Source organism: Myotis nattereri, assembly GCF_964212035.1.
Source record: "Myotis nattereri genome assembly, chromosome: 15".
Classification (NCBI taxonomy): Eukaryota; Metazoa; Chordata; class Mammalia; order Chiroptera; family Vespertilionidae; genus Myotis; species Myotis nattereri.
Window position 1 is genome coordinate 45707087 of NC_138090.1, and position 27511 is coordinate 45734597.

The window sequence follows — 27511 nt, forward strand, 5'->3', positions numbered from 1 at the left end:
GGTGAGTCCTGTGTCCCCAATGACCAGTGCAGGCCCTGACACACAGCAGATGCTCAATAATTGTATGTCCAATGAATTTATTTTATTTTATATTATTTTTTAATCCTTAACTCGATATTTTTCCATTGGTTTTTAGAGAGCAAGGGGAAGACAGAAATATCGATGTGAGAGAAACATACCGATTGGTTGCCTCCTGCATGCACCCTGACCAGGGCTCGGGCCAGGGAGGACCCTGCAACAGAGGTACGTGCCCTTGACCAGAATCAAATCTGGGACCCTTTGGTCCACAGTCGGGACGCTCTATCCACTAAGCCAAACTGGCCAGGGCTTTTAATTTTTTTACTTTGTATGTCTAATAATCATCTGTGGACGACAAAGATAAGAGAAACACTCAGATTTTACACAAGCAGATATAGCATTCTGTGGTCAGGGTGCCCGGCATCCATGTTGGAACCTATGGTCACCTAGTCATTCTGAAGAACCGGGAGGCTTTGGGACTATGATCTAACCAAATGGCTGCCCCTCCTTGAGCCTCAGTCTCCCCTCTGCAAGAATCCTGGTTCTATCACATGCCTCTGATGCGACTGTGAGGTATGAAGCATCTGTGAGGCCCCCAGGTAAGCGCTTTGCTCAAGGGTCAGGTACACAGCTCAGGATGTACACTGGGGCTACACTGACATCATTCCCGGACTGATTTACTGAGCCTTGAAGCTGTAAGTGCTCTGGGAAACTTTGGCATTGTGGGGAGGAATAAAACATCCATCCAATCATTCAATAACCATTCATTGGGTACCTACTGTGCTCCAGGCGCTGTTTTTGGTGCTAGGGATACAGCAAGGAACAAAACAGGCAAATCCTAGAGCTGACATTCTAGATTTAAATGTTAAAATATCTTCACTCTCAATTTGCAGAAAATGAGTAGAGAAACCATGGAAGTTTCCTAAAGCTCATTATCAACGAAAGCTGTAGAGCTCTCCTGATCCCAAAGCTTCCCTTCCATCCAGAAAAACAACAGGTTCAAGTTCACTGGCAGACTTGGGGGGGGGGAGGGGAGTGCCTCAGTTTCCCCAACTTGCTCCTTGGTCAGGGCGGGAATGGCTCTAAGCAGGCCTCAATTGGCTCCGCCAGAGCAATGGCCAGCAGCGCTGGCCCCTCCCAAACGCCCAACCTCCTCTTCCCGGCCGGCCCCGCCCCCTCGGCCACGTGACGCGCGGGGGTTTTCCCGTTCCCCTTGTGAAACGTCACGGCGGGGCGAGAGCCAATGGACGCGCAGGCCGGCAGCGCCGGGGAATTCCGCCGCCCCGCCCCCGCCCGCCGCTTGCCCGGCCCGGCCCGCCGCCCCCCGCAACCCCGGGCGCCGCGCGTCCTGCCCGGCCTGCGGCCCCAGCCCTTTTGCTGTTCGCCCGACCCGCGATCGTCCGCTGGACCGTGCCGCCCGGCCGCTCGGCCTGCCCGCTGTGTGTTTTAGTCTGGGCCGGCCTCCGGGCCGTCGGTCCCCACTGGTCGGGCCATGCCGAGTCGCCGCGTCGCCAGACCGTCCGCTGCGCCTGAGCTGGGGGCCTTGGGTAAGCGGGGCCGGGATTCAGCAGAGGAGTCGGGCGGGATTGGTGATGCGAGGGTTCTGGGGGTTCCTACAGAAGTCTAGGGGTTTTGTGGGGAGAGTGTGAGGGTTCGGGGGACACTGTATTAGAGGGAAGGAAGGAGGCAGAGGATGGTGACAGAGTCTGGCCCAAGGTAAGAGAGAGGCGTCCCACTACGGAGTGAGGAGGGGGCGGGGCCTGAGCCTGAGGCAAAGAAGGGGGCGGGGCCCAACTCCAAGGGGAGGGGCGGGGCCAACTCGGAGAAGGAAGAGCGGGACCAGCTCCTGAGGGGTGGGGCGGGGCCAGACTCCGTGAGCGTGAGAAGGGGGCGTGGCCATACTCTGAGATGGCCAAAAAGGAGGGGCCTGGCTCACAGAAGGGGCGGGGCCTAACGAAGAAGGAAGCAGGGTCCTACTCAGAGTAAGGGGCGGGACCCGGGGGGGAAAAGGGGGACGAAGGCAGACTCCGAGGGGGCGAAGGTAGGGGCTGGAGGACTCTAGTAGAGAGAAAAGTGGGGGCTGATTCAGAGAAGAAAGAATGAGGAGTGCTTGCCTCGGAGAGTAGTGGCAGGGTCTGAGAAGGAAGAAGGGGACTGGCTTGACATGGACAAGGTGAAGGGTTAGGGTCTGACCCCGAGAGAAGGAAGGGAACGGTTTCCTAACCCAGGTTGAGGACTCCTAGAGACCCGACCTTAAGGGAGAGAAGAAGCGGGGCCTGAATGTGATGAAACGGTGGGGTGACATGACAGAAACCTGCTCCCGAGTTAGGGAAGGGGGCAAGGCCAGACTGGGCGAGGGGTGAGAAAAGGGAGGGGCCAGGAGAGGAAGAGGGTGGAGCTTGACAGGTTTCTGAGGGATCTCCATCACCTCCTGAGACTTGCCTCCCTCCTGCAGGGGCCCCGGACCTCTCCTCGCTCTCGCTGGCCGTTTCCAGGACCACGGGTGAGCAGCCCTCCACAGTTCCTGCCCACCTGCACACTCAGGACAGGGGAGGGGGAATCCATTGGGCACAGCTTTCCTTGGTGGTGTCCTTCCCTGCTCGTCTAGATGGGGGTTCCAGATGCCCCTACCTCCCAGGTGATTAGGAGCTGGACAGGTAAAACTAAGCACCTGTTCACACTGTAAGAGGAGTCCTCTGTAGAGATTCACATGGCAGTGCAGAGCGTAATGACCTCACCGGCGCTTTGGGGCTGCCAGTCACTTCCCCTCTCTGGGCCTCAGGGTCCCTCATCTGTAATGTGGACATAATATCAGTGTCTTCCCCTTTTAGGAGGATTGACAGGATTCAATGAGCTGATTCAGGTAAACTTCCAAAGCAGTGACTGGCGTACAGTAAACGCTCAATAAGTGTTAACTGTTAGTGGTGTAATAATAATTATTATTGTTAGACAGTCTATAACAGTGGTTCTTAAACCTTTATTCGCATTAGAGTCACCCTGAGAGCTTGTTAAAACAGATTGTTGGGCCCCAACTCCAGAGTTTCTGATTCAGTAGGTCTAGGATGGCTTCTGAGAGTATATTTCTAGCAAGTTTCCAAGAGATGCTGAGAACCACTGGTCTGTAAAGTCCCTCAGCTCGTGCCACCCAACATTCAGTGCCGCCCAAGGAAATGCAGAATCACAGCCAAATGAAGCATCTCTCTTACTACTATGCTGAGATTTGGAGTGCAGGGACGAGTCCTGTCACCATGGAAACTCAGTGGTCCCATGGGCTGAGTCTGAGCTTCTCTCTGGAGGTCGAGCCTTGGGGTGGACACAGAAATGCTGGCCTGGCCGTGGAGGAGGACCTGGGGTTCTCTAACAGATCTGTGAGTTTGGGTGGTAGTGAGTGGTTGGCGATGACATTGGGGACCGGTACTGCCCAAACACTGGTTCTGGGCAGGAACAAGGCTGAGACTTTTCTTTCCTGAGACCAAGATCTTTGGTTTCAGTTGAGAATAATTTCTGATGTCATCCATTCAATAAATATTTATTGAGTTCCTGTTCGGTACCTGGCTCTGTGCTGGGCCGTGCTGGGGACTCAGCAATGACTGAAACAGCCTGGGCTCCGCCCTCATGGGATTCCCTACCTCGACGTGGAGGCAGACACGTAAACAATAAATTAAACAAGGGATTATAAAGTGTGATAAAGGCTATGAAGAAATCTTGGGGTCAGTAGTATCTCAGAGAAGGCTGAGGATGGGAGAACTACTGAGATAGAGTGGGAGGGAAAATTTCCTTCATTTTGATGGGACAGACACATGCAGCGTCCTGGCTACAAGCAGTGGCGATGGGGCAGACATGTTCCTTACTCGGTGGTGCTCGTAGTCTTCAGCAGACATATGAGTCACTGTAACATAAGGTCATGTCAGATTCTAATGTAAATTATAAAACAAAGGCACCTACCTGTAAGTGACTATAGTGGGGGTCCTAAGGACTATCTTGGCTATAGGTCAGGGAAGACCTATCTAGGAGATGACATTTGCAGAGAAGGAGGCCATGCAAAGAACTGGAGGAAGAGAATCCTGGCACAGACCAGCCTGTGCAAAGGCCCAGAGGCAGGGAAGACAACTGGCTTTCTGCTTTCAAATCTGCTCAAGTGTGGCCCATCCTGGCTGCCCCTGGATGGCAGCGAGTCTATATGGAAGGTTAGGGGGCAGTGTGGGGTGTTATTTTAGCTGAACCCGGTATTTCCTGGCTGAAAAGGGATTTTAGATAACAATAATATTAGCTAAGTTTTATGGAGGGCCTCAAATGGTCAGATCCTGTGTTAAGCCATTTCTCTGTGTGATCCTGAATCCTCATGTTAATGGCTGAGTCAGGAGCTCAAATCTCATTTTATAGGGAAGGAGGCTCAGAGAGGTTAAGCAACTTGCCCCAGGCCACACAGCCAGTGAGTGACAGCTGGGATTCAAACCAATATCTGCGTGACCCCACACTACATGCTCTGAAAGCATGTCTTCCTAACAGTCCCATTTTATAAGCATACAACTGAGGCCTAGAGATGGGATGTGGTTTACCCAGTCTATAAAACAACATCTCCCAGCACCTTGTTTAACAGCAGCCAGCATTTATTTTATTTGTTATTATTATTTTTAAAATATATTTTATTGATTTCAGAGAGGAAGGGAGAGGGAAAGAGATAGAAACATCAATGATGAGAGAGAATCACCAGTTGGCTGCCTCTTGCATGCCCCCCACTGGGGATCGAGCCTGCAACCCAGGCATGTGCCCTGACCAGAACTAAACTGGGAACCCTTCAGTCCGCAGGCCGATGCTCTATCCAGCATTTATTTATTTATTTTTTAAAATATATTTTATTGATTTTTTACAGAGAGGAAGGGAGAGAGATAGAGAGTTAGAAACATCGATCAGCTGTCTCCTGCACATCTCCCACTGGGGATATGCCCGCAACCCAGGTACATGCCCTTGACCGGAATCGAACCTGGGACCTTTCAGTCCGCAGGCCGACGCTCTATCCACTGAGCCAAACCGGTTTCGGCTATCCAGCATTTATATAGCACCTACTATTGTGGCAGTTCCAAGTGCTTCCCATATAGTATTAGCTGATTTAATGTTCACAACAGCCCAATGAGGCAGACGTTATTGTGTCCATTTTATAGATGAGGAAACCAAGGCACAAACGGATTAAGTAAGGAGTGTAAGGCCACATAGCAAACAAGTAGCAGAGCCAGAATTTGAATTGAGGCAGAGCTCTGGTCATTGTTGCCCGGGGCCTGTTTCCCCTTGCAGCGTAGGAGCTCCTTAAGGGCTCAAAGTCTAATTCATCTTCGGGTCCCCAGGTCATTCAGTATAGATGCCTAAGGTTTTTCCCAGCTCAAGTGACTTGAGGTTGTCCTGCCAGTGATCTGCAGCAGGTCCCTTTCTCTCTCCCAGCCTCCGTGCCCCCATCTGCCAAGTGAGGGTGTCTTCCCCACCCTGCTGACTTCACAGATTACATGAGATAAAGGGTGCAGGAATACTGCTTTCCAAGGAGCAAAGGTCTGGCTGCCAGGAGCCACTCCCCGAGAGTTGAGGAGGAGGACAGCTCTGGCATCGGGCTGGTCGGTGTCTGAGGCCAGTGGCCAGCACAGGCAACCCTGGGTGGGGCGTCGGGCCCGGCCTGCCCTTGCTTGCTGTGTGACTCCAGGCTCACTTACTCCCTGTGGAGTTCCCCTTGTCCTGTCTATGGAATAAAGGGAGGTTGGTTTCAGTTTCTCCATGGCCCCTTCTAGGGCTGAGGTGATAAGGGATTCCTAGCGTTACTGTCCCTCCTCCCTCAGGAAGTGGGAGTGAATCCAGGATGGCGGGTGGGCACTGCTGGGGGACTAGCCTATGATGCAGAGTGGGTGGCTGCCTGGAGGAGGAGGATCGGCCTCCTGGGATCTTCAGACACCAGCCAGTGACCTTTGGGGGCCTAGGGTGCACCGTAGGGAGAGAGCACCCCCACCTTTTGTTTAGAATCTAAAGTGTTCATTTTTCTCCTGGTTATAAGACCCTTGGCTTTTCCTCCAATTCCCAACAACACTTCATAATCCCTGGCCTAAATGTTTTTGGGGAGACATTTGAGGGGACCATGACCCTGGGACCGCCAACATTGGGAGCTAAACAGAAGGTAGCCAGGAGAAGGTTTAGCATCCCTGGGAGTCAGAGCCCAGTTTCCCAGGAGGGGAGAGGGAGGGTACCAGGAAAGGATGGGGTGGGGAATCTGTCTTAAAAATGAAAGTTTGACCACTTACCTGGCCCTCACCTTTCTCTTTTTCTCTTCCTCTTTCTCCCGCAGATGAACTGGGTGAGTATCGCAGGGCAAGTCTGAGGGAGGCTGAGGAGTCCAGTGCTCACAGCAGAGAGCTTGGTCTTCCTTGTGGGGGTGTTGAGGGGAGGGTCACAGTGTGACTTCGGGGCCTGTTGGGACAGTTGAACAGTCGTGTTTCCAGGTACCAGTGGTGCGTGACACCCGGCAAAGGCTGTCATGTCAGCTGCCGCCCGTGTCACTGTTCATTCCTCCAGTGAGTTGTACTGAGCACCTGCCACTGTGCTGAGCACGTGCCAGGCTGTTCCAGGCCCCGGGGATTCAGTCACAGACCAGAGGGCCCTCTGCAGCTGACGCTCTAGCGGGGGAGACAGTAGCAAAAGGAGTAAATGAATAAGATAAGGTCAGACTGGGCAAAGGGCTGTGAAGAAAATCAAACAGGTAGAGGGAGAGAGGGCATTAGATGGGGCCTTTCTGGAGTGGTGGCATCTGAGCTAAGACCAGAGGACGAGGAGCCAGTAGGGGTTGGATGAGGGGAAGCATGGAACAGGCAGATGGAAGAGCAAGTACACTGCCCTGAAAAGGGCCAGGCTTGGTGGGTGCAAGCAACAGAAAAAAGACTGGATGGGTGCAAGGGGCGGGGGGGGGGGCGGATGAGGGGGTGGCGGGAGGGCCCAGGACAGCAGGGGCCAGGCCGCAGCAAGGCTCTATGCCAGCACCAGAGGTGTGGGGTTCTGTTTTAGTTTTGCTTTTCTGAGATGAATGGGGTTTGGAGAAGGTTTTATATGGGGAGGTGTTGACTTTGTCTTTAAGGGAGATGGAAGCACAGCAGGCTTCTGTCAGGGTGTAACATGAGATCTCTCTGGCTGTGTGTGGAGGACAGATTGGGGCAGCGGTTCTCAACCTGTGGGTCTCGACCCCTTTGGCGGTCGAACGACCCTTTCACAGTGGTCGCCTAAGACCATCCTGCATATCAGATATTTGCATTACGATTCATAACAGTAGCAACATGACAGTGATGAAGTAGCAACGAAAATAATTTTATGGTTGGGTCACAACATGAAGAACTGTATTTAAAGGGCCAGAAGGTGAGAACCACTGGATTGGGGGAACAGGAGTGGTGGTTCAGATGGAAGACATGGAGGGTGGGCCAGGACGGAGGCGGTGTGGGTGGAGAGAACTGAGGAAGAGGCAGAAGTTCATGCATGGGACTTGCAGATCATGAGCAACTAGCACAGATGTGCACCCTGCCAGCTGGAGCACGTGGTGGGGGGTGGTGCTCTTAGGGAGGGCAGTGGACAGGCAGGCGCAGGGGAAGGAGAAACCAGACTGCCCCCCCTGCCCCCCGGGTCTCTGGCTTCAAGAACTGGGGCGTGCGGGGAGGCTGTTGGCGAGGACAGCGGGGGCTTTGTGTGTTTTGGGTTTGTGGCCCCGCATTCGGCCCACAAGAAATGAATGGATTGGGAGAGGCGGGAGAGGCACGGATGCGGGGAGGGGGCTCAGCAAACCTTTTCTTTTTTATAACCGGCTTTTGCTTCTCCCGCAGAGATCATCGATGAGTACATCAAGGAGAACGGCTTCGGCCTGGAGGTGGCGCCGCCGGGCCCGGGAGAGGGGCTGACGCGCCTGGTGTCTCGCGGGGCAACCTCCCTGAGCACCGTCACCCTGGGCCCCGCCGCGCCCCCGGCCACGCCGCCGCCCTGGGGCTGCCCCGCGAGCCGGCTCGCGCCCTCGGCCCCGCGGCCGCACCTGGTCATCGTCGAGCAGCCCAAGCAGCGCGGCATGCGCTTCCGCTACGAGTGCGAGGGCCGCTCCGCCGGCAGCATCCTCGGGGAGAGCAGCACCGAGGCCAGCAAGACGCTGCCCGCCATCGAGGTGGGGCCCGGGGGGTGGGGGTCGCGCTTCCCGGCCCAGCATTCGCCCCGCGTGTCCTGCGCCACGCGTTTGATGGTGGTGGTTAGCATCGCCGGCGCTATTGTTGGAGCCGGTACTACTGTCACGTGGCCCCACCTTCAAAAGGGCCTCAGAGCGGCTCTTCCCGACCCTTTGACGCCAACTGCCATGGCTGCGGAGGCAGGGGAGCCTGTCGGAGCGAGGCCTGGCGCAGCCGAGCGGCTGGGTTCGAATCCCCGTGCAGCCATTTGCTAGCTGTGCAGCCTGGGCGGGTGGCTCAGCCCCGCTGTGCCTGTTTCCTCTAGGAAATGGGATGGCAGTAATAACCAGCCAGCTGGGGTTGCTGGGAGGAGTGAATGGTTCGGACATGCTCAGGGCCTCCAGCTGGTCAGCGCTCCATAGAGTTGAGCTGCTGGTACTATTATTATCATTAGAGGCCTGGTCCTTACAGCCTCCCTCAGTCCCTACCCACCGGACCCCAGCAGCAAGCTAACCTACCGGCGGAAGCCCCCTGGTGGTCAGTGTGTGTTATAGCTACCTGTTGAAGGGTTGCTTAGGCTTTTATATATATAGACCATCGTTGCTCTTAGGCCTGGCCATTCCACGCTCAGGCATTGGTAGTGTAGCTGTGTCTGTGTCTGGGCGCACAGAGGGATGTCCAAGGTTATCCACTGCAGCCTTGTTCGCGGGAGAAGGAGGGCATTTCAATGTGCATCAGTCAGGGAGGGACTGGTAAATGAGTCAGCAAACAGCTACACATCAGAATTCTGTGCAGTTGTAACACATATATCTGTGTATGTGTGCAGGTAAATATAAATACCTACGGTTAATACAGAAAAAATTTTAAATGAAGATTCCATTAGGTACTGATGTGGAAGTATTTCCAAGATGTATTAATAATCCCTCCCCAAAATGGAGGAGGGTAGGGTATGATACTGGCTTTTGTGTTAAGAGAGGGAAAATAAGATTTTAATTTTGTATTTGCGAGTATGCGCATAAAGAAACTCTGGAAGGAAAAACAAAAATTAGTAGAGGTGATTACTTTTGGGAAGGAGTGCTCAATGGATAAGGTACAGGTAAGGTGTGTGGGTTTTTGTTTTTTAACTATATACATCTTCATTTTGTTTTAAATATTTGAGTCGTATGATATGGTTCAAAAATGTTTGAAAATGTAAAGATTTATATTAACAGAATTTAAGTTAAAATGAACAGAAGACACTCCCCCCACCCCCAGAGGTAACCGTTGTTATCAGTATCTCATGTGTCCTTCCAGAAGGATTTTGATTATACAGGTGAATATATACATACATAAATACCATCCCCCTTTTGGTACATAGAGGGGAGCATGATATATATATATATATATATATATATATATATATATATATATACACACACACATACAGATGATCCCGGACTTACCAGATGGTTCGACTTACAATATTTTGACTTTGCGATGGGGTAACATTTGATATACACATAAAAAATTGCATGAGATATTGCACACTTTATTATAAAACTAGAGGCCCGATGCACAAATTTGTGCAAGGGGCTGGGCCCTCGTAGCCCTGGCTTTGTCTGGAAGGTCGTTCGGCTGTCCAGTCTAATTAGCATATTATGCTTTTATGATTATAGACTAGAGGCCCAGCACGCAGGAAATCGTGCGCGAGTAGCTCGCTTCCGCTTGCCTCAGCTGGCCGCCCTGCCCATAGCTGCTCGTAGCTCTCTGTTGCTAGTAGCTCATGCCCCACCCTCCACCGCTTGTAGCTCTCCACCACTAGTAGCTCACGCCCACCTCCCCACCTCGAGAGCCGCTGCTCCTGGGGTTGGAGGTGGGGGACCGAGAGGTGCTCAATGCACCTCCTGGTGACCGGTCATTACAGCATTACGGCGCTAGGGCCATGGGTCTTTTCTAATATAAGTAGACTTTGTGTTAGATGATTTTGCCCAACTGTAGGCTAATGTAAGTGTTCTGAGCACATTTAAGGTAAGCCGGGCTAAGCTGTGATGTTCTGTATGTGCATTGAATGCATTTTTGACCTGATGTTTTCACCCTACACTGGGACATTTATCGGTGCGTAACCCCATCATAAGTTCATCGTAAGTCGAGGAGCATCTGTATAGTATCTGTGTATTGTTCTGTGCTTTGCTTTTTTTTTTTTTAACTTAAGAATATATCTTGGCCCTGTCCAGGTAGCTCGGTTGGTTGGAGCATTATCCTGTACAGCAAAAGGTTGTGGGTTCGATTCCTGGTCAGAGAACATACCTCATTGTGGGTTTGATCCCTTGTCAGGGCCCATGGGGGAGACAACCAATCGATGTTCCTCTCTCACATCGATGTTTCTCTCCCCCCCTTCCTCTCTCTCTAAAAATCAATAAACATATATTCAGGTGAGAAAAAAAAAAGAATATATCTTGGAGCTCGGCTCACACTACCATGTATGAAGCTGCCCGATGCTCGCTTCCACGGTGTCCGTAGTGTGGGTGTGTGGTAATTTCTGGTGCAGTGACTTATTGGTGCGCAGTTACGTTGTTTCCATCTCCTGCTATTTATTGTAAGTGGGGCTGTAGAGAAGGACATGGTTCGTCTGTTATTTCCTTCATTTGTGTCACTCACATAACTCCTTGAAGTGGAACTGCTGGCCAAAGTAACTTGATGGATATGGCCCAATTGTCCCCCCTGGGGATCGTATCCGTGACTGTTTTTCCCAGTGATGTCTGAGGCCTGGTTCCTTGCTCTTTCCCAATACGGAGCCTTCATGTGCTTCTGGATCTTTGCCCAAATGTTTATTGAACCTCAATTGTGTACTAACCATTCCACCCGCCCCAGCTTCTCCCTGGCCTCCAGCTTCCTTCCCAGTCACCAGCTGTCAATCTCCTCCAAACCCCCCCCCCCCCCCCCCCCCCCCCCCGCACAGGGCAATCAGAAGAGTCCTGTTAAATTGCACATCTGCTCCTCGCCCCTGCTCAGAACCCTCCCTTGGCTCCTCAATGCGCTCCTCCAAGCACCTTCCTGGGCCTCCAAGACCTCTCGTTGTCTGGCCCATTTCCATCCATCCCCTCCTCACTCGCCACCTTCCAGCACCAGGCCTTTGCACACGCTGTTCCTTCTACCTGGAGTGCGGTCCTCCTGCAGCCTGGTCACCCCCTACTCACCCCTGAGGCCACAGCCCACCTCAGGGCCGGAGCTCCCTGGGCTGAGGTCTCCTGCCTCTCTGCCTCTCCCTCTCCCTCAGTGGGATTTGTACTCGTGGGTTTATTTGGGTGACTAGCAGAGCAGCCCTGACCTTCCGCACAAGTTGGGATTTTAGGGTCAAAAAGACTTGGGTTTGAGTCCTGCCTCTGCCACTTACCGGCTATGTGAATCGGGACAAGCCCAGGGCTTTCTTGGCCTCGGTTATCTCATCTGTGAAATGGAGATAAAGCTCCTGCCATTGGATGCTATGAGGGCGCCAGGGAGGTGGTCTGGCCCTGGCGGGCTGCCCCCTCTGCACAGCTAGATGGTTGTAGTTGTCATTTGATTTGGCTCCAGGCATCATGGCCTAAAGCAGCCTGCAGCCAGCCAGACATTCTGGTTAAAAGAATGATTTCCTTTGAAATATATATTCCCAGTCACTAGATTTTCAGGAAGGAGGTTAATGTGATGCACTGATGGGCAGTCATAGTCCCTTATTTATCTTTAAGCATTTTGTCTGTTTATTTAATTTGATAGGGGATTCTTTTCAACTTTCAACTCTGTCTCAACTTTTTCTTTTGAAAAATGTTAAACCTACATAAAATAGACAAGAATAGCGCAATGAACACCCATCCGCCTTTTATATTTGTTTTATGTTTCTCTCTCTCTTTATATAGACACTAGTGGCCCAGTGCACAATTCTTGCACAGCGGGAGGAGGTGTCCCTCAGCTCGGCCTGTACCCTCTCCAATCTGGAACCCCTCGGACATCCCTCTTGCAATCCGGGACCGCTGGCTCCTAACTGCTCACCTGCCTGCCTGCCCGATCACCCCTAATCACTCTGCCTGCTGGCCTGCTTGCCCCTAACTGCCCCTCCTGCTGGCCTGCTCGCCCCCAACTGCCCCCCTCTGCCTGCCTGATTGCCTCCAACTGCCCTCCCCTGCCTGCCTGATTGCCCCTAACAGACTCTACCTTGGCCCTGCCACCATGGTTTTGTCCGGAAGGACGTCTGGAAGGTCTCCTGGTCTAATTAGCATATTACCCTTTTATTAGTATAGATTTATGCATTTAAAAAATTTATTGATTTTTGAGAGAAACAGGAAGGGGAGAGAGAGAGAGAGAGAGAGAGAGGTATCGATTTGTAATTCCACTTATTTCTGCTTTCATTGGTTGTTTCTTGTATGTGCCCTGACCAGATGGCTAATCCGAAACCTTGGTGTATCAGAATGAGGCTCTAACCCAGTGGTCGGCAAACTCATTAGTCCACAGAGCCAAATATCAACAGTACAACAATTGAAATTTCTTTGGAGAGCCAAATTTTTTAAACTTAAACTATATAGGTAGGTACATTATTATTAACTTAATTAGGGTACTCCTAAGGCTTAGGAAGAGCCACACTCAAGGGGCCAAAGAGCCGCATGTGGCTTGCGAGCCGCAGTTTGCTGACCAATACATAGAGCTACCAGGCCGGGGCTCAAAACATTCTGTATCCCTCTTGTTTTGTTGTTTGCTTATTTCATAACCAGTCTGGGGTCACATGCTGCACTTATGAGGTCTTGCTAAGGTCTGAATGTTTGTGTCCCCCAAATTCATATGTTGCAATCCTAACCTCCAAGGTGATGGTATTAGGAGGTGGGGGGCCTTTGGGGTGATTAAGTCATGCGAGTAGAGCCCTTTGGGGTGATTCAAAAAGAGGCCCTAGCCCTGATCGGGAAACTCAGTTGGTTAGAGTGTCATCCCGATACACCAAGGTTACGGGTTCGATCCCTGGTCAGGATGCATACAAGAATCCACTGAATGCATGAATGAGTGGAACAGCAAATCAATGTTTCTCTCTCTCTCTCTCTCTCTCTCTCTCTCTCTCTCTCTCTCTCTCCTTTCCTCCTGCCTTCCCTCCCTTCCTCTCTCTCTAAAATCAATAAATAGAAAAAAATTTTTAAATGCATCTTTAAAAAAAAAAGAAAGAAGGAAAGGAAGAAACGAGGCCCCAGAGAGCTCGCTTTCCCCTCGTATCATGTGAGGAAGACAGCGAGAGTCTCGGCGGTCTGCAGTCTGGAGGAGGGTCTTCACCAGAACCTGACCATGTTGGCACCTTGACCCTGGACTTCCAGCCTCCAGAACTGTGAGGAAAATCTATTGCTTATCAGCCACCCAGTTCATGGCACTTTGTTAGGCAGGATTGGACTAAGGCAGGTGTCTTTTGACCTCAGTGTGTCTTTGGGTTTCGGGGTGTGGTCCTCGGTGGAGGAGAGGCCAGCTGTTCTGTGCAGTGTCCCCCATTCTGGGCTGTTGGCTGTCTTCAGGTTAGATCAGGTGACATGTTTTGGAGGGAATACCACAGCTGGGTGGCTGTCTCGGTGTCTCCCATCAAACGACATGGGGTGGCAGTTTGTCCCAGTTCCGTGACGCTGAGCCGGGTCCTGTGGTTAAGGCGATGCGTGAGTCTGCTCAGGCGGCCGTAGCCAAATGCCACCGGCTGGGTGGCTTGAACAACAGGAACTTACTTCTCACAGTTCTGGAGGCTGCAAGTCCAAGACTGAGGTGCTGGCCGGTTGGTTTCCCCTGAGGCCTCCCTCCCTGGCTTGCAGGCAGCCCCTCTCACTGTGTCCTCAAATGGTCTTCCCCTGGGTCACGCTCGTCTGGTGTCTCTCTGTGTTCAAATGGCCTCTTTTATTATTATTATTATTATTATTATTATTATTATTAAATTCTCACCTGAGGATACGTTTTTATTGATTTTAGAGAGGAAGGGGGAGGGAGAGGGAAGGAGAGAGGAGGAACATTGATGTGAGAGAGAAATATCGATCAGCTGCCTCCTGCACGCACCCCGGCCTTAGTGCGTGCCCTGACTGAGAACTGAGCCCGCCACCTTCTGGCGTACAGGGTGACGCTCCAACCAACTGAGCCACCTGCCAGGCAAGTGGCCGCTTCTTATAGGAGAGCAGGCAAACTGGAGCAGGGCCTACCCTCAGGGCTCTTTAACTTAGCTCTTTAAACACTCCATCTCTAAATACAGTCACATTTGAGGGAGTGGGGGTGGGGATTGAAATATGAATTTCAATTGACTTATCAATTGACTTATCAATCCCTCGGTGACTTATCAATATGCCACAGGTGGCGACTGCCAGGTCTCTCCGTTGTAACGGGGCAGCTCTCCCTTTGTAGTGCTACGTTACCTGTGGGATGCTACTTGCAGGCTGTGTTTCCCCTGCTTTTTATTTCTAAGTCTTTGCAGGCAGTTATTTGGGCTCGGTGTTGGTTTTGATCTCAGAGAGTTAGAACAGTAAATGCCCAGCAATAGGGGATGACCTGTTTCTGACTCTGGATTTGGGATTTTTCTTATCCCCATTTTTCAGAAGAGGAAACTGAGGCTCAGAGACGGTCAGTTACTTGCTCAGGGGCACACAGCACTTTTACTCTAGGAATTACTGGCGTGTGCTAAGTGCTCCTGTGTGCCAGGTACTCCATGATACCCATCTGACAGGTAAGGCCAGAGAGGTCTAATGTGCAGTCGGCCGGTGGTAGAGCCTGTTTGGTACCAGGTCAGACTCACTCCGAGGCCTCACGCCTTATCCACAATCTTGTGTGACATCTCAAAGATGAACAGCCTTCAGCCCTGTGGCCTTCCTGAATCCTCACACCAACCCTGATCTCTTCAGAATCTCCTAACATTATAGCAGGAAGCTGGTTAAGAATGGTTTTAATCCTATCTGACTCAATGAAATGTATTAATAATATTACTTACCTCTACTCATAACCATGCCCAGAATCCATAATGCCCTAACATTAGAAAGAAGGAGAAATAAAAGGAAACGAGTGGAGCATATGTCAGCACATTTTATTTCAGTATTAAATTCTCGGCCACAGTCCCAGGGAAGCTTAATGAAGGTGGCAGTTGCTTTTGACCTCATTAATGCAGTGGCCACGGATGCAGCCTGAACCAGATTGGCGGACTCGGTGATTTAGAAAAATTCAGTGTATTTTAAAATTAAGGGAAAAATATAGCACTAGGTTCTGGGCTCTGATGATTTTTAAAAATATATGAATTTTTTATTGAGTTCAGAGAGGAAGGGAAAGAGAGAAACATCAGTGATGAGAGAGAGTCATTGATCAGCTGCCTCCTGCATGCCCCCTACTGGGAATAGAACCTGCAACCTGGGAATATGCCCTTGGCCAGATTCAAACCTGAGACCCTTCAGTCCACAGGCTGATGCTCTATCCATTGAGCCAAACCGGCTAGGGCTGGGCTCTGGTGATTTCAAACAGGTTTTGCACTGACATGAAATGGTGGTGGGAGGTTCAGAAGTCTTGCAGGACTTGTGTGGGATGCCCTTGGTTTGTAGGCTGAGTAGCATCTCTGGGCCTGTCTACTGCCTGCTGAGGGTGCGCATCAGTGTCACCAAAATCACCCCAATGTCTCGAATGTCCGCTAGAGGGCAGTATTATCCCACTGAACATCGCCGGTTTATTATATATATATATATTTTTTAAATATATTTTATTGATTTTTTACAGAGAGGAAGGGAGAGAGAGAGAGAGTTAGAAACATCGATGAGAGAGAAACATTGATCAGCTGCCTCCTGCACATCTCCTACTGGGGATGTGCCTGCAACCTAGGTACATGCCCTTGACCGGAATCGAACCTGGGACCTTTCAGTCCGCAGGCCGACGCTCTATCCACTGAGCCAAACCGGTTTTGGCATATTATTATATATTTTTTTAAATGTGTGTTTTTTTTTTTCTTGATTTCAGTGAGGAAGGGAGAGGGAGAGAGAGAGAGAAACATCAATGATGGCCCCAGCTGGTTCGGCTCAGTGGAGAGTCAGCCTGCGGACTGAAGGGTCCTGGGTTCAATCCCAGTCAAGGGCACATGCCCAGGTTGTGGGCTCGATCCCCAGGAGGGGGCGTTCAGGAGGCAGCCAATCAATGATTGTCTCACCATTGGTGGTTCTATCTCTCCCTCCCTCTCGGAAATCAATAAAAACATATTTTTAAAAAAATTAAAATGAGAAACATCAATGATGAGAACAATATCACTAATTGGCTACCTCTGGCACACACACACCCCTCCCCGCACTGGGGATCAAGCCCTGACCTCCTGGTTCATAGGTTGACACAACCACCGAGGAAGTCAGCTGGGCAGTTTTATTGTGTTTTACAGGCTCCAGCTTTAGTAGTTCAGAGCAGGGCCTAGCTGCTAGCAAGTAACTTAACAAAGCTTCATCGGTCTGGGCCCATGGTTTAAAGGGTTGTGTTTTTTTTGTTTTTATATAGTGTGTTGTTGTTTTTTAATGTATTTTTTTAGGGAGAGGGAGAGAGAGAAAGAGAGAGAAACCGATGAGAAACATCAATTGGTTGCCTCCTGCACGCCCCTAAGTGGGGATTGAGCATGCAACCCGGGCACGTGCCCTGACCGGGAATCAAATGGTTGACGTCTTGGTGAGCAGGAGGGAGCTCAGCCAAGGGAGCCACACCATCAGGACTAAACGAGTTGCTTTTTATCCACTGCTGCCTTTGGCTGCTGAGCAGAAATTCAGCCCATTTGCCAAAACTTCCTTTTTTAAAAAGAGAATCTGGCCCAGCTGGCGTGGCTCAGTGGTTGAGCATCGACTCATGAACTAGGAGGACACTGGTTCCATTCCCAGTCAGGACACATGCCCAGGTTGCGGGTTCGATCCCCAGCATGGGACGTGTAAGAGACAGCGGATCGACGATTCTCTCTCATTATTGATGTTTCTGTCTCTCTCCCTTCCTCTCTGAAATCAATAAAAAATACATATATATTTTTAAAATATGTTTTTATTGATTTTAGAGAGAGAGGAAGGGAGAGGGAGAGATAGAAACATCAACATCTGTCAGCTGCCTCCTGCACACCCCCTGCTGGAGGTCGGGCCTGCAACTCGGGCATGTGCCCTGACCAGGAATCGAATCTTGACCTCCTGGTTCACAGGGCAACGCTCAATCACTGAGCCACACCGGCTGGGAAATAAAAAAATATATATTTTAAAAAACCCGAGAATCTGGAAATCTGGAATGACATGATATCTCATCGTTTTTCAATGTAGGCTCCAAATTTTCCCAACTTTTTATCTTAAAAAATGTTTTAAATCTTTAAAAAAAAATTTTAACAAAGTTTTATTGAGGTATAATTGATGTACAAAAAGTTGCACTCATTTAATGTATACAATTGATGAGTTTTGAGGTAAATTTAATCTACAGAAAAATTAAAAGAACAGGAACCTGTGTACTCTTCACCCATACGCACCAGCTGGCATTTGCCACATTTGCTGTTCTGGTTGCTCGCTCTCTACACACACACACACACACACACACACACACACACACACACTGATTTTCTTTTGCTGAACTATTTGCAAATGAGTTGTAGTGGTCATGTTAACGTCACACTTCAGCTTTCAAAGTGCATCCCCTAAGTGTAAGCTCCTACACAGCTACAGCACGGGCACTACCGTAGGAATATTGACGGTGCTCCATAACATCATCTCATAGAGTCCATACTTGAATTGCCCAGTTGTCCCAAAATGCGTTTTATGGCTGTTTCTCTCTCCTCAATCCACGATCCAAGCAGGGATCACATGTTGTGTTTGGTGGTTGTGTCTCTTTAGACTCTCTCCTTTTTATTTTATTTTTAAAAATATATTTTTATTGATTTCAGAGAGGAAGGGAGAGGGAGAGAGAGATAGAAATGTCAATGATGAGAGAGAATATTGATCAGCTGCCTCCTGCACGCCCCTTGCTGGGAATTGAGCCCATGACCCGGGGGACTGGAAACTGAACCATGACTTCCTGCTCAACCACTGAGCCACATCGGATGGGCTAGTGACTCTCTGCTTTTTAAAAAATGGATTTATATTTTAAGTTGCATTTTATCTTAAAATTTTAATGTAATAATTACAATTTTAAATGTAGTTTTAAATATCAATTTAACAATTAACTTAGTCAAATTAACCTTGAATATGAAGTTAACATTAAATTTAATATAATAAACATATATTATCATATTTTATCTTCACATATTTGTTAAGATCAACTCTTAAGTATACAGCTTGATAAATTTTTATTTATTTATCTTTATTGTTGAGAGTATTATAGATGTCCTCCATTTTTCCTCCATTGCCCCTTCCACCAGTTCCCGTCCACCCAAGGCATTCACCATGCTATTGTCTCTATCCATAGGCAATGCATATATGCATATAAATTATGTGGTTAATCTCTTCCTGCCCCTCCCCTTCCCCTTGAGATCCAGCAGTCTGTGCCATGATTCCACGCCTCTAAACCTATCTGTTTATTAGTTACTTATGTACACACTATGGAACTACCAGCCAGGTCAAAATACATGTTTCTTTTCCTTTCATCCAAAATATGACACCCATCTTTTTATTGTTGTTAATCCTCACCCGAGAATATTTTTTCCATTGATTTTTTTATTTATTATTTTTAAAAATATATTTTATTGATTTTTTACAGAGAGGAAGGGAGAGGGATAGAGAGTTAGAAACATCAATGAGAGAGAAACATTGACCTGCTGCCTCTTGCACACCTTCCACTGGGGATGTGCCCGCAACCAAGGTACATGCCCTTGACCAGAATCGAACCTGGGACCCTTCAGTCCGCAGGCCAGCGCTCTATCCACTGAGCCAAACCAGTCAGGGCTCCATTAATTTTTCAGAGACAGTGGAATGGAGGAAGGGAGGGAGAGAGGGAAGGAGAGAGAGAGACATTGACTGGTTGCCTCCCACACATGCCCTGAAGTGGAACCTGCACCCCAGGTTCCTGTCCTTGACCAGGAATCGAACCACAACCCTTCAGTGTGTGGGCCGACACTCTAACCACTGAGCAACACCAGCTAGGGCAACACCCATCTTTTTATCATCTTTCATGACATTGATATATTTGACCTGGTGACCTGCAGTTTGAGTTTGTCTGGTGCTTCCTCACGGTTAGGCTCAGGTGATGCACTGCGGAGGGGCTGTCGCAGCCGTGACGCTGTGTCCTTCCCGGCGTTGGGCGTGCCTGGGTCACTGGGCCGGTACCGGTGAAGCTGACCTTGCTCACCCGGTTAAGGTGGTGGACACCGTAAGGGTGCCTTTCTCTCCTGCCATGAGGATGTTATCTGTGGGCTGTGCTTAGAGGCCTGGGAGGCACCCAATGTTTAAAAGCCTGAGTGGCCAGAGGAAGTATATCTGGGGGCAGCTAACGTGTTACAAGGCCCTCAGGGCAGCAGCTGGAAGTCGCAGGGTTAGGATCTGGGGGGGGGGGTCTTAAGCAAGCACCCCACCCGTCCATCACTCTAGGGGGAAGCGGAGGAGGTGGGGACCTACCCAGGGAGTCCCCAGGGAGTTTGGATAGATGCAGGTATCCACGATGGGACCCCCAAAAGTGCACTGTCTTCCTGCAGCTCCGGGACTGCGGAGGGCTGCGGGAGGTGGAGGTGACCGCGTGCCTGGTGTGGAAGGACTGGCCTCACCGCGTGCACCCCCACAGCCTCGTGGGGAAAGACTGCACCGACGGCGTCTGCAGGGTGCGGCTCCGGCCTCACGTCAGCCCCCGGCACAGGTACCCAACCCCCGCCCCAGACCCTCCGCTCTTGGTCATGGAGAGTCAGAGGGGCTAAGAATCACCCAGGGAGACCTCGGGGCAAGGCCCGGCTCAGCCAGACTCTCCCGACGGCATTTCCCAGACCAGCAGTGGGCGAGCGGCCTGCGGGGGTGGAGGGATCTCCTCAGGCCTGGAGCCCTGCGCCCCACTCACGTTCACATCGTTCTATAGGGTGTCCCAAAATTCATGCAAGATTTGCAATTGGGTTGAATTGTAAATCTTTTGCGCGAATTTTGGGACACCCTATATTTATCTCCATGTTGTAGAGGAAATGGAGGCTCTGAGAGGCTGCAGGGCTACAGAGAGCCAATGGCAGGGCTGGGATCTGACCCAAGACCCGACTTACCGAAGGCCCGTTCTTTCACTTTATAATTTATATGTTTTTAATAAATAAAAAACAAAAAGGTTCAGAAAGAGTGTGCAGTGAAAAATGAATTTCCTTCCTCCTTTGGTCTTCCAGATACTAGTGTCCTGGAGGCGCTAAAAATTGTCCTGGAGGCAATTAAAAATATGCTCTGCGTAGATATATCTTTTCTCTCCTTATAAATAATAGCAGACACTCGAACCTCATTTTTGTGTTCCAGTACATCTTGGAGATCGTGCCTTTCGGAACAGTTGGAGCTGCCCTATCCTTTTTACTGGCCGCATAATATTCCAACGTGTGGATGCACACAGCGACTTGATATCAATGTTTATTATTGATATCAGAGAGGAAGGGAGAGGGAGAAAGAAACATTAGTGATGAGAATCATTGATCGGCTGCCTCCTGCATGCCCCCCAGCTGGGGATAGAGCCCACAACCCAAGCATGTGCCCTGACCGGGAATCGAACTGTGACCTCTTGGTTCATAGGCTGACGCTCAACCGATGAGCCACACCGGCCTAGCAACTCCTCCATTAATGGGTACCTACGCTGGTTTCAGTCCCTTGTGCTTCTGTGATAAACTGAGTCGCAGTGAATTGCTTTATGTATAGATCATTTCTTCTCTGGGATAAATTCCTAGAAATGAAATTGCCGGCTCCAAGTAGGTACCTGTATACTCTTAGTGATCTATACATTTAGTAGGAGCAGGGATTTTTGTCTCTCTTGTTCCCTGCGATATCCCCCGGCGCATAGCACTTGCCTGGCACACAGTAGGTGCTCAGAAAATATTTGTGGAATGGATGAATACGGCCAGATCGTCCTCCAGTGTGAATTGCTGGAGCATTTCCGGCCCCTCAGCAGTGGGCGAGAGTGGCTGACTCCCCACCACCTCACCCGCAGGGGGTGCTAGCACATGCTTTGATCTTTGCTGTCTGGATGCGTTTGTGAAAATTGGCATTGCGTTGGTGTTTCATTTGAGTTTTCTTATCAATGAGGTTGGCCAGTGTTGACACCCTGGAGGGTTTGAACCCCGGACCCCTTCAAAGCTGGGACCCCTGGGCCCAGGGCAGGTAGCATCTGCTGGAGTCCTCCTGGGGGTTAGAGCTACCCCTGCCCCCTGGTGATGACCTCCCTTCCACCTGCCCCCCACGCAGCTTTAACAACCTGGGCATCCAGTGTGTGAGGAAGAAGGAGATCGAGGCTGCCATAGAGCGGAAAATCCAGCTGGGCATCGACCCGTATAACGGTGAGCCCAGACCCCAACCCCTCTGCCCACTCCCCTCCCCTGCCTTCTCTGGGCCCCACCATCGCCTCCAGCCCTCCCCTCTCCCGCACCCTCAGCTTTCCCACATCTCTCTCGCAGCTGGGTCCCTGAAGAACCATCAGGAGGTGGACATGAACGTCGTGAGGATCTGCTTCCAGGCCTCTTACAGGGACCAGCAGGGACACATGTGCCAGATGGAGCCCGTGCTGTCTGAGCCTGTCTATGACAAGAGTGAGTGGAGGGTGCTGTGTCCATAGGACTGTCTTTGGCTGCAGGTACCAAAAGCCCCACATACAAAGGCACGGACCAACAGGGAGTGAGTTTCTTTCTTTCTTTCTTTCTTTCTTTCTTTCTTTCTTTCTTTCTTTCTTTCTTTCTTCTTTCTTCCTTCCTCCCTCCCTCCCTTCCTTCCTTCCTTTCTTCCTTCCTTCCTTCCTTTCTTCCTTCCTTCCTTCCTCCCCTCCCCTCCCTCCCCTTCCCTCCCATTCCCTTCCCTTCCCTCCCTTGTTCCTTTCTTTCTTTCTCTCTTTCTTTCTTTCTTCCTTTTTTTCATTAATCTTCACTGAGGATATTTTTTTAGAGAGTGGAAGGGAGGGGGAGAGACAGAGAGAGACACATCGATTGGTTGCCTCCCGCACATGCCCCACACAGGGCTGGGGATGGAGCCTGCAACTGAGGTACGTGCCCTTGACCAGAATCCAACCCAAGACCCTTCAGTCCTCAGGCTGACACGCTAACCACTGAGGAACACTGGCTGGGTGGGCGTTCTCTATGTGTCTGTGTCTCAGTTTTGAAGCCTGGTCCCGTGGATTCAGCGGCTCAGCAGTTTTGGGGAACTGGTTCAGCAGCTCTGTGATTCTCTTTGCTTTCCCCTCATGGTCATGAGCTGGCTGCTGCAGCTCTAGGCGTCATGTCTGTATTCGAGGCGTGATGGGCAGTGCCACCCCGTATGGCGAGCGAGCTGTCCACTGACAGAGCCAGGGGTCAGCGTTTCCTATGTGGTCTGTGGAAGCGGGACCTTCGCATATTGTAGGGCGTACGGCCTGTACACCTGTGCTAGGCTACCCTAGGGAAGAGGCAGCATGAGTAATACTGTTTCTGTCTTTGATAGAGAAAATAATATATTCCCCAGGAACCCCCTGGTAGATTGCTTTCCCCCCCCTTTTTTATTTTATTTATTTATTTATTTATTTTTTAAAATATATTTTTTATTGATTTTTTTACAGAGAGGAAGGGAGAGAGATAGAGAGTTAGAAACATCGATGAGAGAGAAACATCGATCAGCCCCCTCCTGCACATCTCCTACTGGGGATGTGCCCGCAACCCAGGTACATGCCCTTGACCGGAATCGAACCTAGGACCTTTCAGTCCGCAGGCCGACGGTCTATCCACTGAGCCAAACCGGTTTCGGCTCCCCCCTTTTTAAAAAACAACAACATGTTTTTATTGATTTTTAGAGAGAGAAGGAGAGGGATAGAGAGATGGAAACATCGAGGAAAGGAAACATCATCATAGGCCGCCTCCTGCACTCCCCCTACCTGGGGGTCCAGCCTGCAACCTGGGCTTGTGCCCTGACTGGGAATCGAACAGTGACCGCTTGGTTCATGGGTCAGTGCTCAACCACTGAGTCACATCAGCCGGGTTTCCCCCTCCCCCTTTTTAATTGACTTTATTGAGATGACATTGGTTAATAAAAATTACATAGTTTCAGGCATACAATTCTATAATACATCATCTGTATGTTGTGCTGTGTGTGCACCACCCAAGTTCGACTTCTGCTTATGTCCCATTGGCCAGGCTTGGTCCCATGGTTGCAAGGGAGTCTGGGAAAGAAAGTATTTAGGTTTTCATCCTCAATAGAGGGGTACAGGCATGGAAGAGGGGGTTGGGAATGGCTGCTAGGTTTTAGCCAGCTTACAGTGACTGCCATAAGCATTAAAATGGGGAAGGCTATTACTTCAATCAGGGCTTTTATGGATGCAAGTGATAGAATCTGAACTCGAATGGGCAGAAAGAGAAAAAAAAGAATTTGTTCCATTAACTAAAAAAACATCTAGAGGTAGCACAGTGCTTCAGGCCTTCTTCAGAGAGGTCATTAGGGTCTGCGTCCTCTCTAGCTATGCTTCCTCCGTGTTAGAGTCACTCTTGGCAATGCCATCCCACCTGGGAGCAAGGTAATTGTGTGCGGCCCTAGGCTCATATCCTTCCAGGTTGGCACCTCTCCCGGTCTCCTAATAGTTCTGCTCAAAGTCTCAGGGCTGTCTCTCATTGGCCTGAGGTTGGTCATGTGTCCTCTCTGACCAATCAGCTGTGGCCAGGAGGAGGTGATGTTCTGATTGGCCAGGTCTGGGGCACATGCTCACTGCTGAGCTAGGGAGTGGACTCAGTCTTACCCTACCCCGCATCACTGAGATGTGGGGTGGTCCCTCCAAAGAAAGTTGGGGGGCAGTTAGCAGAAGGGCCAGGACTGGTAGAGGTAAAACAACAGGTGTACACTACCGGTTTCAGGACATTAACCCTCATCTAGGAATTGGCTCTGATGCCTGACCCTGCCAACTCCCCCTGAATTCGAGGGTCTCTCCTTTAGCCAGACACTCGCCCGACCTCAGCATGGAGGACTTGTCCATTAACCCCCGCTTGTCTGAGTGGCTTCTTTCTCCACCCCGACCCTGGGTTCCAGGAGGGACAGGTGCCCTGGCTTCTCTATCCCCCACCTCTCCCTGGCCCAGGGTGGGCGCCCACAGGGTACCTGGTAAGGATGTGATGACTGAATTCCCGTTTTTTCTCATGTACCTCTTCCTCATGCTCCTTCCCAGAGTCCACAAACACGTCCGAGCTGCGGATCTGCCGGATCAACAAGGAGAGCGGGCCGTGCACAGGTGGCGAGGAGCTCTACCTGTTGTGTGACAAGGTGCAGAAAGGTGAGGGGCCTGGGGCAGCCAGCAGGCCCGGGGGGCTGGCGGCTTGTGGGGTAGCCCAGGAGGAGCTGGAGCACCGGCTGTGGGGCGGAAGGATCCAGAACTCTGGTTTTGGAGTCAGACACAGACGATTGGTTCATTCAGTTACTCAGTCACTCACTCATTCACGTACAGAGGAGGGCCATGCAGGCCTCAGCACCAGGAGCTCACGTCTGGGAGGCTGCTACAAAAATCGTGGAGTTGCACAAATAAATGCTTTACGATGGTTGTGATAAGGGCTACGGCGGAAGAAAGCAGGACAACAGGGGCGGGGGGAGCATCTCTCCATGTCACTCATGTCTGTTCAAATGTCCCTTCTTCAAATAGGGTTTCCCCCAAACCCTCCACTCTGTTCCTGTCTGTCTCTCTGTCGCTGTGTCTCTCTGTCTGTTTCCCTTTTTCTCCTTTTCTCTCTCTGATTCTCTGTCTCATCTCTTGCTGAATCTGTCCCTCTGTCTTTGTTTCTCTCACACATACACATCCTGTCCCTTCTCTGTCGGTGGAGACCCCTGACTCACACACTCCTAAAAAAAAAAGCCTGGCTGGTTTAGCTCAGTGGATAGAGCGTTGGCCTGCGTGCTGAAGGGTCCTGGGTTCGATTTCGGTCAAAGGCACATGCCTGGGTTGCGGGCTCGATCCTCAGTAGGGGGCATGCTGGAGGCAGCCCATCAATGATTCTTATTATTGATGTTTCTCTCTCTCTCTCCCTTTCCCTTCCTCTCTGAAATAAATAAAAATATATTAAATAAAATAAAATTTCAAAACCTCCACCCGGGACTGCCTGTCTGCAAGACAGCAGGAGGGAGCCTTCCCTTTTATTGTATATATAGGGTGTCCCCCCCAAAATGTATACACACACTTTGAATAATTATAAAGGCAGTGCTTATTGAAATACATTTCACTTTCAAGACTGAGCAGCTATCAGCTGTTAACGTGTAAATGCATTTTGGAGGGACACCCTGCATCTCTTCTGCATCCTTTGCGTTTCTGTCATGTGACTCTATTATACATAACATCACCGCCAACAGTAACAAAGCAGAGCTGAGACTTACCTTGCTGTGTTGTAAGTGCTTTGCACACATCGCTCATTAGATCATCTAGTCGCCTGATATTCTATGAGGTAGAGCCTATTATTATAATTTCCATTTGCTGATGAGGAAACTGAGCCACAAAAAGGTGAAGTAACTGGCTGAAGGTCACACAGCTAGGCAGGTAGTGACAGGATTTGAATCCAGGCACACTGCTGTGCATCATTTCCTCTGGGAGGAAACATAATAGAGTTGAAAACAATTCGGGGAGATATGAAAAGGTAGCATTTGGAGAAAAACGATACTGAGAAAGGGGATGGAGAAGAACGGCTGGAGTGGTGGTGGGGCACAATTTTACTAAGGGGGCCCATGAAGGGTCTGTGTGGCCGCACGGGGAAGAGTGTTCCAGCACAAGGAACAGCAACTGCCAAGGCCCTGAGGCAGAAGCAGGTGTGATTGTTGGAAGAACAGGGAGGCCGATGGGGTAAGAGGGCAGTGAGAGGGGAGGTGGGTGGGAGAGCCTGCCACAGCCACAAGGACCCCGCATCCTTTCTCAGGTTGTGGGATTGTATAGTTAATGTCTGTCTTCCCCACTGAGTCAAGCGGGCAGGACCTGGCACTGTCTTAGTGAGCAACCGTGTCCCCAGAACCACCCAGTTCCGGGCCAAGCACACATGAGGTTACCAGGAAAAAACTTGTTTTACTTTCTTTTTAGCTACAAGGTTCACTTAAAAAAATTTTTTTAAATATATTTTATTGATTTTTTACAGAAGAAGGGAGAGGGATAGAGAGTTAGAAACATTGATGAGAGAGAAACACCGATCAGCTGCCTCCTGCACACCCCCTACTGGGGATGCGCCTGCAACCAAGGTACATGCCCTTGACCGGAATCGAACCTGGGACCCTTGAGTCCGCAGGCTGACGCTCTATCCACTGAGCCAAACCAGTCAGGGCCACTTAAAAATTTTTAAAGCATTTTATATACAGTTCAGTGGCATTTCATATATTCACAAGGTTGTGTCACCACCACTATCTAGTTCCAGAACAATTTCATACCTCAGAAGGAAACCCTATCCACATTCTAGACACACACACACACACCAAAAAAAAAAAAAAAGGAAGAAAGAACCCCATACCCATTAGCAGTCACTCCCTATTCCCTCCTCCTCCAGCCCCTGGCAACCACGAAGAATCTGTTTTCTCTCTATGGATTTGCCTATTCACGTACGTGGAAGTCTATAATACGTGACCTTGTATGTGTGGCTTCCTTCACTTGGCATAATGTTTTCAAGGTTTATCCCTGTAGTGATGTGTCTGTGCTTCATTTCTTCTTACGGCTGAACGATATTGCATTGTGTGGATCTACCACATTTATTTACCCATTCATCTGTGGATGGGCATTTGGGCCGTTTCCACCTTTTGGGCATTCCGAATAGTGCTGCCGTGAATATTCATGTACAGGTTTTTGTATGAACACCTGTCTTCCATTCTTTGGATATAGACCCAGCAGTGGGAGAGTCTTATGAAGTTTTGAATGAATGAGCAGATGGTTATTGGGTGGCTCCTCTGTGGTGGCCCCTGTGTGGGCAGTGCTGGACACAGCGATGGCAGAGACAGGCCCAGGCCCAGGCCCGGTCCTCATAGGGCTCTCAGTTCAGTGGGGAGGAGGGAAAGAAACGCAAATGACCAATGTGCGTGATGCTGAGCGGGAAGGAGACAAAGTGCTGAGGCTGAACAACAAGACCAGACATGGTCTAGGCATCTGGGAAGGCTTCCCAGAGGAGGTGACATTTGAGCTGAGATCTGAGGAAGACCAAGGGGATTGTTAGCAGCCTGGCAGCTGGGACGAGGGCAGGGAAACATTCCAGGTATGGGTGAATCATTAGAGGCAGGTATGAGTCC

At 50.2% G+C, this 27511-nt stretch overlaps 1 protein-coding gene across 2 annotated transcripts in view; it reads left to right on the forward strand.

The window, feature by feature from the left end:
* The first annotated feature begins 1358 nt into the window (after window positions 1–1358).
* RELB (RELB proto-oncogene, NF-kB subunit) overlaps window positions 1359–27511 on the forward strand; it is a 32669-nt gene continuing 6516 nt past the window's right edge. The window contains exons 1-7 of one of the 2 annotated variants that reach the window (XM_081108237.1): window positions 1359–1565; window positions 2474–2528; window positions 7857–8185; window positions 19798–19955; window positions 21515–21606; window positions 21724–21855; window positions 24441–24545. In XM_081108237.1, coding sequence (XP_080964363.1) covers window positions 8093–8185; window positions 19798–19955; window positions 21515–21606; window positions 21724–21855; window positions 24441–24545 — 580 coding nt within the window. In that variant the 5' untranslated portion in view covers window positions 1359–1565; window positions 2474–2528; window positions 7857–8092. The remainder of the gene's footprint in view (window positions 1566–2473; window positions 2529–7856; window positions 8186–19797; window positions 19956–21514; window positions 21607–21723; window positions 21856–24440; window positions 24546–27511) is intronic. The other variant, XM_081108238.1, reaches the window with a different exon arrangement.